The 17140-nt window shown below is 45.7% G+C and overlaps 1 protein-coding gene across 1 annotated transcript in view; it reads left to right on the forward strand.

Moving 5' to 3' along the window:
• Positions 1-17140, forward strand: part of PKD1 (polycystin 1, transient receptor potential channel interacting) — a 410044-nt gene that overhangs the window by 262384 nt on the left and 130520 nt on the right. The window contains exons 18-20 of the mRNA XM_086940492.1: positions 8150-8429; positions 10849-11065; positions 11968-12127. Of these exons, the coding sequence (XP_086796618.1) occupies positions 8150-8429; positions 10849-11065; positions 11968-12127 (657 nt within the window). The remainder of the gene's footprint in view (positions 1-8149; positions 8430-10848; positions 11066-11967; positions 12128-17140) is intronic.

The raw sequence follows: 17140 nt of genomic DNA on the forward strand, positions 1-17140 counted from the left end.
CCGGGTCTGATGCTCTGCTGGTGAGCACTGCCCAAGTCCTGGTGCGACTCGGGTGCACTCTCTGATTGTCGAGTCAAGAGGCATAAAAGCACAAGATAGGCCAGAAACAGCGGAGTGGCAAGTTGGTACATCTTCCCCACTTTGCAAGGTACCTCACAAGATGTATGTCAATGTTCTTTCCCTGAGAATGTTTAACATTGGCAGAAAGAAACAAAGGTTTTATTGTCTTAAAATGTTACAAAATTTGCGTTTATCACAGTTAAGGCTACACGTATATATGTCCCCCTACTGCATCTCGATAGAATTTTACTGAAGTCAAATGTGGAACCCATTTCCGTTGACATTATTCGCTATATCTCCTGGAAACACAGTTATTCACTGGGATCAATGGAAACTACACTTTGAAAACCACTGGCTAGCCCTGGTGATGGCTCATTTTTGGTAAAGAAAATTAAAAGGCCTTCTCGATGTCTCTTATGTTCGGAGGATGAGTTTATTCTGTTCTCTTCCCACGTCAAGTGCAGCTTGAGGCACCATGGACCACGGACCATCTCTTCAATGATGTCCTGAATCTCCTGGCTCTGTTCTAACTAACGCCAGTCTCAGTTGCCTTTTAGCAATTGTTTCTTTCGCCTGAATTCATAGTAAAACCACTCAAGACGTTTTGTTGCCTGGTGACTTATTCAATTTTATGAACCCCTCTCAGCATGGTTGCCAAAGGTTCCTCAGGTACGTTCTCACCAAAACCTCCTTCCTGGAAGAAATAATGATTCCTGGAAGATACAAAGCCAGCGGAGTACCAACAAAGCTACAGCATAGCCGGCTTACTGGAAATGATACATTCTTGGTGCCTTATTTAGCACACACCACAATGAGGATATAGGGTGGACTTCAGATTAAAAGCAATTTGCAAATCTCTGGGAAAAACATAAACTTTGTTAACTAATTTGGTAATAAACATGGAATCACTCGCAAAATTGAAGAATTGCAGCCGATGATTCAACTGGACTGGGCAGAGCCAAACAATGTTTAACGCTGTGAACAATGATGCTCAAGCACGCAACAATTGCAATTATATACTTATCTTTGTGATTTTCTGGTTGTTGATACTTTCAATACCATTGTACTCGACATTCTGGCATACAACCAAGCGCAGAAGGGACTGGCTGCAAAGTTGCAGAATGCTCAGGTTTATTTCAGCGGTAAATAGTTCAGTGCTGTGTTTTGCGTTGCTTTGCGCAGCTTTGCACTACGCGACCACTTGTGCAGTGTGTCAGTAAAATAACCTCTTTAATTCCTTAAAGGAAGTACTGCGTGAGCTCTGCACAGCACATTGGCCCTTAATTAAACATGTTTCCATTGTAAATGTATGAATTGTGTGAGCTTTGAATAATACTGTGTTTAGGCTTACCTTTCGGAGTTGTATATGAATGGGAAGTTTTTAATATTTTTAACCAGAGGTTTTTAACCATTCGTATCTCTTATTCACGATGAATTAATAATGTGACGTTCATGTACTGTGACATTTTTAGGTTTTGCCTGCGGTTTGCGCACGTAGTGCGCAAGCGCTAAAAAACCTCTTGAGTTCAATATCGGCTTGATGACCCGCCTCTGTCTCTCATTGGCTAGCTCCATAAATGGAGGCTAGCCATTGGGAGACAGAGGCTGTCAATCGCGCTTTCTCCAGAAAACGCGATTCGGGGGCGTTTCTGGTGCTTTTTTTAAGCCCCGCCCCTTTGTCCCGGGCCGCGCTGCGATTGGCTGCCGGCCCGGGACACCCCCGTGACGTCATTCCCGGGCCGCGCTGTGATTGGCTGCCGGCCCGGGACACCCCCGTGACGTCAGCCAATCACAGCACGGCCCGGGACCTGACTTGTTTCGGAAGCCGTGGTAGTTTTCTGCCCTCCCTCGTGCGTCGCTAATGTTGGAGCGTAGAAAGGAGCACAAGGGCTGAAGGTACCGTCACGAGTCCAGGAAGGAGGAGAGAGGCTGCTGCCAGCAGCATCCGAGCCCTGGGCAGGGGGAGGGGGAGGGGGGAGGGGGGCTGAGCTGGACCACGGAGCAGGAGCCACCCTCATCAGTTTCTGCATTGTGCGTTGTGGTGCCCGGGAGGGGGCTGTCTCATTAACTTCCGCCCCCCCCCCCCCCTCCTTTAATTAAGCAGCGGGCGGCACCGCTTCGCACGGGGTGTGGTTGCTTTTGGGGTTGGGGGCTGTGCCGAAGTCTCTGGCCCCCGCCCCTCCTGTGCACCTTGGTGGTGTGGATGCGGCAGGGCCAGCCCGGACTCGTCTCTTAGGAGACTGCGACCTTCATGGTTGCTAAGAGGCGGCCCGGGAAGAGTTTGCTGCTCCCTCAGCCCAGCAGCAAGTTTTGGGGATGGTCCTTGTCCTTCTTTTGGGCGTGGGCCTCCTGTCGCCGCAGTTGTGTTCATGGCAGGGTGGATTGGGCGTCTGTCCCGTGTCTGAATCGGCTCTGTAGCACATGCAGTTTGTTGTCGGGGTGGTCTGTCCTTTGGTCCCGGTACGGAGTGGGTGTTTGGAGCGGCACGCAGGGTCTCCTGCGCTAGTTGGGGGCGCTCACGTACCTCAATAGGGACTAGTCTAAATGTGGTCCGTGATGAGGGGATGTGGATTGGTCTCCTCATTGGAATTCCGGTGCAGCCGCGGCGTGGGTATTCCGCAGCGGCCTGTCCGGGTTTTGTAGAGTCATCTCCGGTGCCCTTTGGGTGTAGAGGCTGATCCAACGGCAAGCCGCATTTGGTGGTGGTGGACACTGTTGTGCATCTTGAAGGTGCTCGAGATGCGCTGTGGTGAGTGATCGGAACAGCAGTAGAGAGATTGCTGAGCATCCATTTCCACTTGCGGTCATTTCAGTGAACTGAGCGTATACTGGGAGAGGAGGGAATGCAATGTATATGGGGCTTTTCCTTGTTTGTTGCTCGGAGAGGGTTCGTACAATCTGTGTGTGTTTTCGGCATTCATTTGGAGCTCTATATCTGGGGTGACACTCATGCTGAAGTGGTGTGTGTAATAGATGTTTGAACCATTGTTGGACTGATAGGTGAGGGTCACTATTGGCCCCGGAGGGGTGTGGGCAGCATTCGGGTGCCTTTCTGTGGGTCCGGAGAGCGCGCCGGGGCTCCGATTGGCACTCTCACAATGGACACGTGGTCATCGATTATTACCCAGGTGGCAAAGTGGCTAGTGAAATCCGAATTGCAACTGCGAATGGGCGATGGAACATGGCCGGATTCGTGCACACATTGTTTGGGGGTTGTGAACGGGGGTGCCATTGTGTTCTCGGTTTTCCGTGAGAGGGGAGGGGCTGCTCCGTTTCGCTATTTTCACGTGTTGGATTTTGTGCCGTCTTGAGCGAGCTGCGTGCCGCTGATGCCTGCCTTTGCTGGAGCCCTTCTTGGGTTTCGGCTTTCGGTGCTCGTCCGCCTTTTGGGGCGCTAGTCAGGGCGTCACCTTCTGGGGTCACACACATCGGTTTTCAGTGGTTAAGACCTGGTCGGGCAAAGTTTTATGGCGACAATAAAGGGGGGACAAGGGTGGGGGACGACCTTCTCACTGCGAAAAACACGCAAGTGTTAGGTCTGGTTCCCGCCCCCAGGCCTCGACAACCAGTGGTCCTCCGTCCACCCCCGAACTAATGAGCGGGGGCCTGGCAAATGCACGATAGAGGGGGGAGGGTACTTGACTTTTGTTCCCCGGTGACCGTGGCTTAAGCAGGGCCTGCACCCGGGCGGCGAGCTGGTGGTTTACAGTTTTCTCTTTCCTCTGCGAGGTGCTCCGGGGAGGGGAGGGCTCGGCTGCTGCTGCAACTTTTCTCGCTCTTGGAGTTTGCTCTCAGCGGTGGTGTCGCTGCCGCCGAGGGCCCGGTTTTGCGGCGCTTCCGGTGGCATCCAGTGGATAACGAGAAGCAACAGGTGAGGAGGGGGAGGAGGAGGCGGCCGCGGGCAGCCAAGTGCGGGGGGAGGGGGCGCGGGCAGTGTGATGGGGAGCCGCCGGGCCTCTGCGTACTTCCCTGTAATGGATGAAGTTTCGAGGGGAAGAGGCGCTTTGGGGAGCGGTTTGGGGGGTGTAGGGACCTGCCGAGGTGAAGGTTGTTTCCTGAAAAGGTGGGGATGCGAGTCTGCTGCCCTATCAACTTTTTTTTTTCTTCCTATCCTCAAGCCTTCACATTTTGACTTTAAAAACATAGATTAATTGTAATACCATTGTGCATCAGCCTCCAGGAAACTTTTTAATTTCCCAGACCCGTTTTCTCACCACTCGCGGTGGGCAGGAAGGATGCAGGTGGCGATTGCCCCAGACAAGGCTTTATACTCTTTCATAACATACAATTGCCATCTTTTACCTCCCCGTATCTCATCATCCTTGATTGGCTGCAAAAGAGGAGGAGAGAAGTTTTTTTCCTCCTTGCTCAGCAGACCAGGCCTCCCTCCTCCTCCTGGCGGCTCCTTCCTCACTGTGGACGATAGAGATAGGCGAGCACAGATCCGGATGAGCAGTTCACATTCCACTGCGAAACCATACACGGCCTCTGAAGGCCAACACCAGCAAAACACAGCACTGCAAACACCGCTCATAACCATCATCTACTTATAGGCACAGAGGGCAGGCCAAAGTAGGCCTCAAGCATTGCACAGGATGGAGTTAGAACAATACAGACTTGTGTGTATCCTCATGTGGTCCAACACTGTACAGTTGTTTCATATGTGTGTGGTTGTTAACTTGTGTTTGGCAATAAATTGTCATCTTAAGTCACAATGAAGCTGACAGTGTGCGCAAATATACGAAAAAAAACATACATGGTTGGGGCAAATGTATTATTTATTTATGAGTTTTGTATGCACCTCATTGCACCGTACTCAAAGCAAAAACATGTTATAAATGGGGGGGAGGCAGAATGCATGAGTAAGAGTTCCGCCGGTTGTTGGAAGCAGTGTAATTAACCGGGTCTGTTTTTTGAAGGAATCATTTGCTATTTATTGTATAATAATAAAGTCCAAAAATTGGGGTTGGTACCTATGTGTATAGAGCTGTGTTGCAAACCAGTCTTAAGGATTTTTTTTTCTAAAGTAAATTTGTGTTCCCCGGGTCTCTAACAAGGTTGTGTTAATTAAGTTAGGCTTAAGTGTTTGTTGTGTGGCTAGAATGTGTTTTACCTTCAATCTGGATTATGTGAACTGTTGTGCGCAGACAAATAGTTTTATCTGTTGTGATTTCGTTTGTAGTCATGTTGATGTAGGCAGTTGTTCCCTTCACTTTCCCCAAAATATGCCTAGCTGTGTTAGGGTCACCTGTATCACCAAGGTCGACATAGCCTTATTTAAGGACTTCACCTTCCCCAAGTCTCTGCTTGGCAGTATTGTACATTCCCCCCCCCCCACACCTTGCAGTCAGTGATACTAGTGATGATTAAGTGTGTGCAAAGATGCTTGGTTGCTGCAGCTGGTAGGGGGAAGTCTGGGTAGCACGAGGCTTACACAGGCCTGGTTTGTAACCGAGCAACTTCCTCATTTCCTAGAGACTCTGCCATGCGTGGGACCTGGTACCAAATGCCTCAGTGAGGCTACTTTGCTGACGTTAACCTTTGTGTATTCTACTGCACTTACCCTGTGTCTTCTGCTGCCTTCGCCCTTTGTGCCTTCTGCTGCCCATACCCTGTTTGTCTTTGATGCCCTTAACCTGTTTGTCTTTGCTGTCCTTACCGTGTGTGTCTTTGCTGTCCTTACCGTGTGTGTCTTCTGCTGCCCTTACCGTGTGTGTCTTCTGCTGCCCTTACTGTGTGTGTCTTCTGCTGCCCTTACCGTGTGTGTCTTCTGCTGCCCTTACCGTGTGTGTCTTCTGCTGCCCTTACCGTGTGTGTCTTCTGCTGCCCTTACCGTGTGTGTCTTCTGCTGCCCTTACCGTGTGTGTCTTCTGCTTCCCTTGCCCTATGTGTCTTCTGCTGTCCTTGCCCTATGTGCCTTCTGCTGCTCTCACCCCGTGTCTTCTGCTGCTCTCACCCTCTGTGTGTGTCTTCTGCTGCTCTCACCCTGTGTCTTCTGCTGCTCTCACCTGTGTCTTCTGCTGCTCTCACTATCTGTGGGTGTCACCTGCTGCTCTCACCCCGTGTCTTCTGCTGCTCTCACCCTGTGTGTGTGTGTGTGTGTCTTCTGCTGCTCTCACCCTGTGTGTGTGTGTGTGTCTTCTGCTGCTCTCACCCTGTATGTGTGTGTCTTCTGCTGCTCTCACCCTGTATGTGTGTGTCTTCTGCTGCTCTCACCCTGTATGTGTGTGTCTTCTGCTGCTCTCACCCTGCGTGTGTGCCTTCTGCTGTTCTCACCCTGCGTGTGTGCGCCTTCTGTTCCTCTCACCCTGAGTGTGTGCCTTCTGTTGCTCTCACCCTGTGTTATTTAATTGTACCTATTGTAGGTATTTGCTATCCTTGAATGTTTTAGGTCTTATAAATTAGATAGGAGCAATTTATTACTGTGCTGATTTTTGGAAAATGGCTGATTTTGGAAAACCTGACGATTCGTGTTACACTTTGGATTTCCTCATTTGACTTGCTTTCATTTGTTTAACATTCTGCAAGAAGTCTTTCACCCACTCAAATACAAAATCCTGCTGTGATCAAACCCTGCCAAAATAGTCTAATAAAAAAAGTAGAATTGGATAAATACAGTAGCATACGATTAAAAATATGCACTTGTTTTGATCTGCATATATATACGAATTTAGAGTAGATAAAACGGTGCGGTACATCAACCATTTGGCCTCCTGAGATACATATGTAGACAAAATATTTATCTGATGGGAATATATACAACACCCACCTGTTCATCATAGTAACTTGTGCCAGGAATGAAAAAGCCAGCGTATGGAACATCTCTTCGTGTTCGGCTTGGGTGCAGTTATCTCATAAATGAGATGCATGAAGAAGGGTATTTTTCATCTGGAAACATATTTTTGAAATAGTGATGTACCGTTTGTCTACTAAACTTACTGAGTGTACCTGGGGTGTAAAGTAAACCCTCACGTCAAGAGTATTGCACTCTCCAGTCTACGTGTTTTTTCCCTTGAATTCTGGGACGTGTACTCCTGGTTTTGTAATGGTATGAACAAGACAAGAAGTCCCAGATTCAAAGAAAAAACTGGAATGCGCATTGTCCTGGGGAAACTTGGCTGGGCTGTAAAACGTGCCAGGCAGAAAAGTATGAATGCATATTTATTAGTAAACTTAATGTAAAAATATACAATTTTACGGCTCAATTTATTCTCAAAATACAAAATAAATATGGGTAAATACCAAAAAGGTGTTTAAAAAATAAATACACCAGTTTTGTGTGTGCCTCTGTTACCTGCTTGCGACCCGTTTTTGTGTGTGTCTCTGTTGCCTGCTTGTGACCTGGTTTTGTGTGTGTGTGTGGGTGCAAATGCAATAGGTGTCGCATTTGCGAGAGATTAGGCTATTGGCTTTGTAAATGACTGCCATTTATTTATGTTTTCAAAGCCAACACATAAATAAAAATGTTATCATTTACAATGCCAATAGCTCTAACTTTTCCAAAGGCGAAACCGTTGCATTGTAAATGCTTGTTATTTTATGGCTAGGCTAAGAATACACCTTTGATGATGATAATGGGCCGATTCACAGAACTAATCTGAGACAAAATCCTAAACTTACTACTTTTGGTATTCACAGAAGGCACTTACCACTTTTGGTAATCACAGAATGCACTTACTACTTTTGGTTAAACTTACTACTTTTGGTTAAACTTTCTACTTTTGGTATTCACTGAAGGCATTTTGTAGTAGTAAAGTTAGGAGTCTTAACCTTACTACTACTAAATGCCTTCTGTGAATCCCAAAAGTGGTAAGTTTAACCAAAAGAAGTAAGTGCATTCAGTGAATACCAAAAGTAGTAAGTGCCTTCTGTGAATATCAAAAAAAGTAAGTTTAGGATTTTGTCTCAGATTAGTTCTGTGAATCGGGCCCAATGTTTTACATGCACATCAATGAAAATTGCCTTTCACCTAAGGTATTCTTACAGTGTCATACATTGAAAGTGTAACTGAAATCTCTTTTTAAGGGCAGAGTCAGATCCATCGTCTTTTATATTTTCTCTTACAAGTTTTTCTTCATCATCTTTGCAGCGATGGACGGCACAGAGTTTCAACAACAAGTCGTTCCCCCTGGACAATTCCACTACCACCACTGGCAACACTGGGATGAACTTGGTCCTTCGTCAAGGCTTTCTGAAGGATGGAGAGGGTTATACGTTCACCCTACACGTCAATGACCCTTCCATGGATGAAGAGGGGTATGCCTCCATAGATTTGCTCCCCAACAGCCCACCAGCAGGTGGTCAGTGCATCATCTTCCCCAATGACACAGTGCATGCACTGACTGCAAAGGTGCACTTTGAATGCACAGGTAAGAGATGGTGTTGGAGGGCATTTACACTGAATCTACAACCATGGCTGGGTCTGCCTAGTTTCCATTGGAGTGGAAAGATATTGTCACTTTATATCTCCCCTTTTCTGTCCCGATCACCTGCACTTGATAGAACCCATTCACAAAAATCACTTTTTTCTCATTTTTTCCTGTCTGGCTTCCACCTGTAGCTTATTCCATGATGTTATTCTCCAACACACTGACAAAGCATGCCATCTAGTAGAGGCCGCTAGTCATGTTGCTCAGAAAGACAATAGGGAGGAAAGCAAAGAGTCACTTTGTAGACACTGCATGGCAGCATCCAAGTGGTACGGAGTAGAAATCCAGGAAGAACACTTTGTGACCTCTGGTGTGTTATAATCAATAATTTGAGTCACAAATGGTGGAAAGACAACTCAGTGGCATCTTTGTCTCAAGACCTAGTGCACTAAGAGCTCCTATGATGGGCACCTCAGCAGGTCATACAGAAAATGAATAGACGTTAATTGCTAAGATGTGACTATGTGGCCACATTAGTTAGGGCGACAACTATGAATTGGAGTACCACCAACCCCTAACTACCTCTCATGGCACAATGAGGTTGGAACTCTTGTAAGGGTTGCGTTAAGCCTTAAGCGATTGCCCTGAATAACTAAGGATGCCTAATTTCCAGAAGAAGTTAGCCTAAGTGAATGTCCACCCCAGTCAGAAAACTACAAACTTGTTGAATTTGAGTACAAAATGTGTACCGTAAAAGACATCAGGCTTGGAACCAGTGCATTCTTCTCTAGCCTGTGATTTACATCCATGATTACAATTATAGTACCACTTTCATGGAGAGGATCATGAGAAAGGACCTGGTATGACTGTGGCTGGTAGCAGCACATATTCATAGGTTTTCAGATGTTTGTTTGAGTAAATGTCTTTCTTGATTTATGTTTGTTCACTTTTATTTTTACTTTTCACTGTCAGTAAATTTTGAGTGAATTGATTTGTTGGTTGGATGGGTATGGCTAGAGATTTCTGTAATCTATTTATATAAAGTAATTCAACTATAGTCTAAGAATTGGGATTATTTTAAGAACCATAAAAGCGTTGTTATCCCTTAGAACAAAAAGTCAGATATTACAAAATTAGCCATCTATATTTTCCTCAATCTTTCTCATTCTCTTTCCTTTCTCTGAAATGCCTCTCTCACTCTCCCTCCCTCCCTGTCCGTATACATAACTCACAAGTCCGAGTGGCTTGAGATTGTAACTAGACTCTTTATATTGCATTATATTGGGGGATTTAGCTTGAAAAGATGTATTTCTTCATATTGAAGCTGACAATCAGCATTGATTGGAATTGGAATGTTTAGGTTTTGTTTACCACTTATGAATACTTTTTGCCACATAAATGACACCTTGCTGCATAATCCTAGTAGCCCTGACAATGGTAAAGCTCTGCAGAGGGGTTTGGGGGCTGTCATTCGGGGGGACTGTGAAATTATTTTTTAATATATATATATATACACACACACACACAGTTGAATAAAATATAATATTCTATTTATTACCATTATTTTACTTTAGGAGGAGTTTTGACTTTTGACTCACACAATGCAAGCTCTCATTGCTGCCTCAGAAGGCATATCTGTCCTGAGCATGGTATTTTCCCACCGTTGGGTGATAAATATTGCAAATTTCTTTCCTTTGTCACTGGCTGAATGATTCATTCTGAGGTCTGTGCTCGCAAGTATTCTCACCTTGGGCTCTGTGCATGGATGTTAATTCACCAAATAGAGTGTGTAGCTGAAGTCAGATTGGACACATTTGACCTCGAAAACATCATATGTTTAGCCCTGCCCCCCACCATTACACCGCAACAACTTCCAATTTGTTGCATAATGTCCTGGAAAAATTACAGAAAGTAAACTCATGTTCAAGGAATTGTTTGCATTTTGTTCTTGCTGCTGCTTTCTCAGCCCATAAGGGCAGGCGAAGCGATGGCAGTGCAGGGGTAGCAAAATAGCAAATCAAGAATCAGGTATGCCTGGGTGCCCCTCGAACAAGAGCTGGCATGCCAAATCATGAATTTAGTAGTCTGTCCTACATGTAGGGGTGCCCTTGAATGCAGGATCAGTGATGTTTTTCCCCCAGTAGTAATATTAGACCCACACTCAGTTGACTCTTTGCCTACAGTGCTACAGATTAAGCACAGGCTGAGGAGATATTGGTGACCTTCCCCTTTGCTGTCATCATCACTGGTGCATTGTCTCCCAGGTCTCTGGTGTTTACCTTTATCTTGAGAATTGTTCATCCACTTTGCTGTGTTCTTCCTGTCCAAGGCGATACTTTGCTTGAGCTCTGTGGTCTCCAGCCTGTGGGTTTGTTCAAAGATTTTGGTAAGAGGTTTCCTTTGGCTTTTGTAATTGCAGGATGGAAAGATTCGGAGGATGAAGGGGCGTCCCTGGTCTTCAGCCTCATTGTGACTCGTTGCAAGTCGGGCCACTGTGACGAGTTCTGTGTGTATAAAGGCAGCCGCTCGGAGCACAGTGCCTTCCTGCCCCCTGGGTTCCACCAAAACCAGTTCCTTGTGGATCTCTCTGTAGTTGTGCAAGACCAGAAGGGAGCTGCTATTGTAGCCCTGAACCGGTAGGTTGTGAACACTTTTGGCTCTTTAATGGACAATGAATGGCAATCTTTATTTGTTCAGTGTCGCATTCCAGGTGTCAGTGCTATCTCAACCTGTGTAGCATAATTCTTTATTATAGGCACAATAAAGGGGATGGAATGAGATAATATGACTAGAGAAATGATAGGATGATATGAGATGCAGTTATTGGGACAAGATTGGATGGAATGGGATAAGGTGGGAAATTAATTGGTGGGGTGGACTGTGATTGATGGGATAGGATGGAATTGGATAATATGGGATAGAACTGGAAGAGAAGGGTTGAGATAAGATGGGAAGGTACAGAAGGGGATTATATACGATGTGACAGGATGAGATATAATAAGATTGGAAACAAACAAGTGGGGTAAGATGGGATGGGAAACAATGGGACCGGATACAATTAAATAAGATACAATGCAATGGGAGAGTGGTAGTTTGGGTGGGATGTTGGGGGGTGGTGTTTTGATTTGGTCACAGTGTGGGATGGAGTCTCAGAAGGGTTATGAGATTTGATTGGATCACATTTTGAAGGAATAGGATTCATGATGGGCAGTAAAATGGGATACAGAATAGGATTCTGGATGAGCTTTGGCACAAGATCCATGATTTGATCTAAAATGGGATTTGGAAACAAAACATTGTCTCTGGAAAGTGGCAAGTAAAACAAGGATTAACAGTTAGCAGCCATTAAGTGCATACATTGGAATGGAGTAGTAATTTTTGTCTGAAGTCAGGTAAAAAATATAAACAGTGCAATGAGGCAACTGAAATACCACTAAGTATGTGTCGTAGGAAAGGACTGCATCTGACATATCTCAAGAAAGCCTTGATTTATATTTGTTTCATGTGTGTGAACTACATTTTTCTCATCTCCCACCAGCTCTCTAGTTATTTCTCTGCCAAGCCCACCCGATGGATTCCCAAGCCTGGCCCACTGGCTGTACAACCTGACCGAGACAACCCTATCAGGGCTGGTGAAACAGGGAGACCCCTTACATGTCACCGAGTACTCTCTGGCCCTCATCACTGTACTCAATGAGGTAAGCATGTGACTAGGTGTGGAAACATTTATGTATTGCACATGCATGATGTGATGTCTACCCCTGCTGCATGTTCTGTCTCTTTATTGGTAGGTCTGTCTTTGTTTTTCTCATTTCCAGCCCAAACTCCTTCACCACAGATACTGATCATTCAATGACAGTGTGGCTGAAGGCAAACTGCACCCTGCGCCACACTCAGTGACATATGGATCGCTGATATGTGTGTTTTCCTTTAACAAGGAACAGTGTAAGGCTTTTCTAAGCTCAAGGAGAAACAGACTACTGTCTTCTTGTGAATTCCCTATACATTGATAAAAAGATTCTGTCATGCCCAATCTCCACCACTAGGTAGCCCAAGGCTGCTGCCACACCTCGTGGAAATGCCAGCCCATCCTCCTATAGCAGAATGTATGCTACAGCGACCTCTGCAGCTGGGTAGATTCCTGCAGTTTCTGCCTGGACCTTTTACAGTTTCACACTCACTCTGCAGCCTGCACCCTTGGAAAAAGAGAGTCTTGAGGGTGTTCTTGTTCTAGGCTAAATCCATCCAGTGTAACAACATCTAAAAGTAGAGGCAACAGAGAAGCAGAAATTCTCTACAACTGGTTGTCACCCAAGTCAGAACAATGTCGGTCCAGAAGCAATCTTTGAAACTTGCTACTCCAACAGCATGGAAAGACCTTACTCAGTGGCATCATGTAAGATCCGACCATAGAAACTTCGGAAAACCTCTTGAAATTCTCTTATTGCTATAGTTTTTAAACTAATCCCCAGCAGTTAATGTTAGATCTCTTCTCTGTTTTGTGTGTTATTTATTTTATGATGGTCAGTTTGCCCACAATATAAACTTTCCGTCTTCCCATCTTATACAATCTGGCTTCTAGAAGGATCTTAACTTTGGAAATCCACCCCGATTGTTTTCCAGTTAATTAGACTAAGATACACTAGGTCCTATTAAAGCCTTTATTGTATCAACATACACTGTTTTTAATATTGTCCAGTAGTCTTAGAATAAATAATCTTTGGATAAGTCATACCAGGACAATTTTTAACTCACTGACTCTTTTTCTTTTTCACATTCATCACTCACATACCCGCTCCACTGTATCTCAGGTGTCGCAGCACACCTTGACGGCACTCGGCTGTCAAGGTGGCCCCGATGATGAAGCATGTCACCGACCAGGTCGGTGAGTGAGGGGTTCCTTAAAAACAAAGAAGGACTTCTTCTTTTTTTACACTAGTGTCTCATTCCACCAATATTGGTTGTCTAGCCTTGTCTTTGGTGGTACTCCTTGTTTTTGTTATATAGTTCCCTATCAGAACCTACATTGAATTATAAGTATTTGCTTTGCACATTGCATTTTATATTGAACCATTATTTGGTATGGATGTATGTACTTCATTCAATGCTGCTATCTGAGATCCAATGATGCTATTCTTTTAGAAGTGGTTTGTTTCAAGGAGATTTTCAGGGTTGCATACGCTTGCCTTTTTTGGCTCGGATTCTGTCGTGCCCTCTCCCTCTGTGTCCTTCCACTCCATGCTCCGCCAGCTTCTGAAAACATTCTTCCTTCGCAAACATTTGTAAAGAATTATTACTGAGTGTTCTTTCGCCCTAGTGCTGAGAAGCCTTATGATGATGTTGCTTGCATTGCAAACGATACCTAAAATCACATAATGTAGTCCTTCTGTAACTATCGCTATGCAATGCCTCCCCCAAACTGTAGTCCAGGGGTCTTCAAACTGTGTGGCAGGCACTCCTATTAAGCATGAAGGGATTTTGGGGGCACAAGGGTCTGGCCAAGAGGAGGACTGAGTCTTTCCTTGGGGAACACAAACTTCATGCTGAAATGCAGTTCTGTGATTTAGTGGATGTGAACAGAGCAGCCATGAGCCATTCTGTGATACCCCATCATTAGACTCTTCTGATAGTCAAGTCCAGGCTGGGAGGAGTCGTCAAAGGAGGCTACAAATAACTCCAATCGCCGGAACCCCTTAATTCCTATCCAATATCACACTGTGGTAGTTTTTACCATCACACATCTGTAGCAGGTGGGCAATCATGTACCCGTATGCTACTGAAGATGTCTGCTTTTGGAAAATGTAAAATTTGTTCATAGCTGACAAGAAGCCCCATGACGTATGCAGACCCTTCAGCAAGTCGTGGAACGTTAGCCAAACATGTGTTTTGGGACTTGTAGTTTCGGTTTTACCATTGTAACCAAAACTTGTCCCCCCATATCCCTTATAAACATTGACTGCAAAATGTATTAAAAAATTCTAGCACTCAGACTTAATCCTATCCTCAAAAAATGATACACCCTTAACAATCCTGCTTTATGAAGGGGAGATTCAGTGCTGGCAACGTCAGATTGTTTAGCCACGTCATTCAAAAAGACCACCACCTTACCCACCCGGCCTGCGCGATAGCCTTGGTTTCGTGGGCTTTCCTTCATGCTATGCTCACCTCCTTCAACGTAGCCCCCTTCCTATCTAAAATGATCCTCGCCTTATATAAAGAACCTAAAGCTAGACTAAATATCAATGGGCAATTAACCAACACCTTTAGCCTTCAGCCACACACCAGGCAAGGATGCCCTCTCTCTCCCCTGCTATTCTTCCCAACACTAGAACCTTTGCTTACACTAATTAGAAAAAATCCACACATCCCCCGCATCCCTTTCTCTGCAAGCCCGCAGAAACTGCCAGCTTACGCCAATGACATACTCCTCTTAACCGCAAATGCAGATTCGGCTCTCACTCACATCAAGTCTATCATCAATAGCTACTCCGAAGTCTTAGGATATTGAGTTAACAAATAATAAACAGAAGTACTACCTCTCAGTGCCCATTGCAATAGTTCCATGATCAGCACCTATGGACTTAAAAGGGCCCCTAACACATTAAAATACCAAGGAATATGGTTCACTGAAAACTTCAAAGACACCATTGACAAATGGTCGAGCAGATTTATCGCCTCGTGGGGAAGAATAGAATCCATCAAAATATGCCCCTTTTCAACTTTTTAATTAGTGTGTTCCCTATATACCTCTCTGATACCTTCTTTGCAAAAATAGACGTGATACTCACTGAGTTCCTATGGAAATCCAAAAAAAACAGAATTGCTCTAAAGAAACTAAGGCTTCCAAAAAACACTAGGGGGCCTAAACCTACCTGAATAAAGGACATACCAACATGCTTTCCCTGCAAAACAAAGAACGCAGTGGTTTCTACCTATACTAACACCTCTCCCTCCTGGCTTAACATTGAAAAAGGTCTGGCTACACCATTATCCTGTGCGTCCCTTATAACTATTAGGAAAATCAAAACAGAGCACTCCGCTAACATAATTTCATGCACAGTATAGGCACTGCGCAAAATCGATAACAAGCTATCAAAATTAGTTACTCACATTTAGCCTCCTTATGGCACTACGAAAACCTGAAAGTAGAAGGCAGAACACTACTCATTGAGAAATGGGCGCAAAAGGGCATACTATTGGTGGGTGATATTGATACACCCTCAGAACCCATACCCTTCTCCCATCTCAATACGGTGTACGACCTCCATGAAATGGACTTCTTTCACTTCTTAAAAATCAAATCACTTATTGCTAGATGTAAACCACCAACTTATCCAGACCTCCCCAAAACACTAAGGGGCTCATTAGGATGACGGGCGGACTTTGTCCGCCCGCCATCCTGTCGTGTGTAGGGACCACCCGCCATAAGGCCGGGGTCCTGTTGGGGGTCTTTGGATGCGCCCGCCACAGTGGCGGGCTCATCCTGTATCTTTAGCATTGCGGCGGGTAGTGCTGAAATCACCACCCGCCGCAATGCTAAAGATACATGTCGTGCATTACAAAGCACAACGTGACAGGCACCGCGCGGTGCCTACCACATTGTACTTTGAAATGCTGGGGGTACCATAGGTACCCCCCATGTGCCCCCCCCAACCCCCGGAGTCCCTGGGGGCCCGCAACGGGCCCCCGCAGGGTGTCTTCATGCCTTTCCGTGGCGGCATGGCAATGCTGCCACGGAAAGGCATTGGAAAATGCGTATGCTAATATGGCTGTCGGTGTCTGTAAGACACCGCCACCATATTAAACCTTTCCGCCCCGGTCGCAAGGCGACCGGGGCAGAAAAGCGGCGGATGGTCTTTATATCCGCCGCGGACCCCCCAGCCATCCTAATATGGCGGGGGGTCATTCCGTAGTGGATGGTGGGCGGATTGCCCCCACCCGGCCGACGGTGGCTACCGCCAGCCTGGCGGCAGCAATCCGCCCGCCATCCTAATGAGGGCCTAAATACTTACAGCCAAGGGGGAATCTGGCATCCAAATGATATACTCTCCTCTACCCCACTAATTCTGAACTAGCCAATCCCATCCAAGTTAAATGGGAAACCGTAATGACTGACCCCAGCAACTCCCAGATGACAACACCAGACTGGTCGTCCATATGGGAAAACCTTACCACCAACAAAATAACCCTCTCACTGGCACAGTGTTGCTACTAGATTGCCAATATGGCCCACTGGACCCTAGCCAAACTTTATAAACTAGGCCTCTGTCCCTCTGCCACCTGCTGGAGTTGCAAGAAGGAAACTGGGGACTTGAAACACATGCTTTGGGAATGCTCCTTCACTAAAAAGTTCTGGCTGGTTGTTAGTGACACCATATCACAGATTTGTCGCATAAATTGGACTCCATGCTTCGCGTCCATTACGTTAGGTATACTTACACCGGCAGTAAAACAAGCACTGAACAAAGATGAACAAATCTTATGTGATATATGAGTCACAGCTTGTCTCAAAGTCATCCTCACTGAGTGGAGGGACTTATCCAAATTGTTCTCCCGCATATGGTGTGAATGGGTTCAATTAAACAGAGGTGCAATTAACTCACTGAACATGTACCTTAAAGCCTCACCACAGATTAAAGGGGGAAATCTGGACCAAATTGGATAACTTTATATCAAATGATCACCATCACCTAATCTAGGGGTCACTCCCA

The sequence above is a fragment of the Lissotriton vulgaris genome, chromosome 10, assembly GCF_964263255.1.
Source record: "Lissotriton vulgaris chromosome 10, aLisVul1.2, whole genome shotgun sequence".
Taxonomy (NCBI): Eukaryota; Metazoa; Chordata; class Amphibia; order Caudata; family Salamandridae; genus Lissotriton; species Lissotriton vulgaris.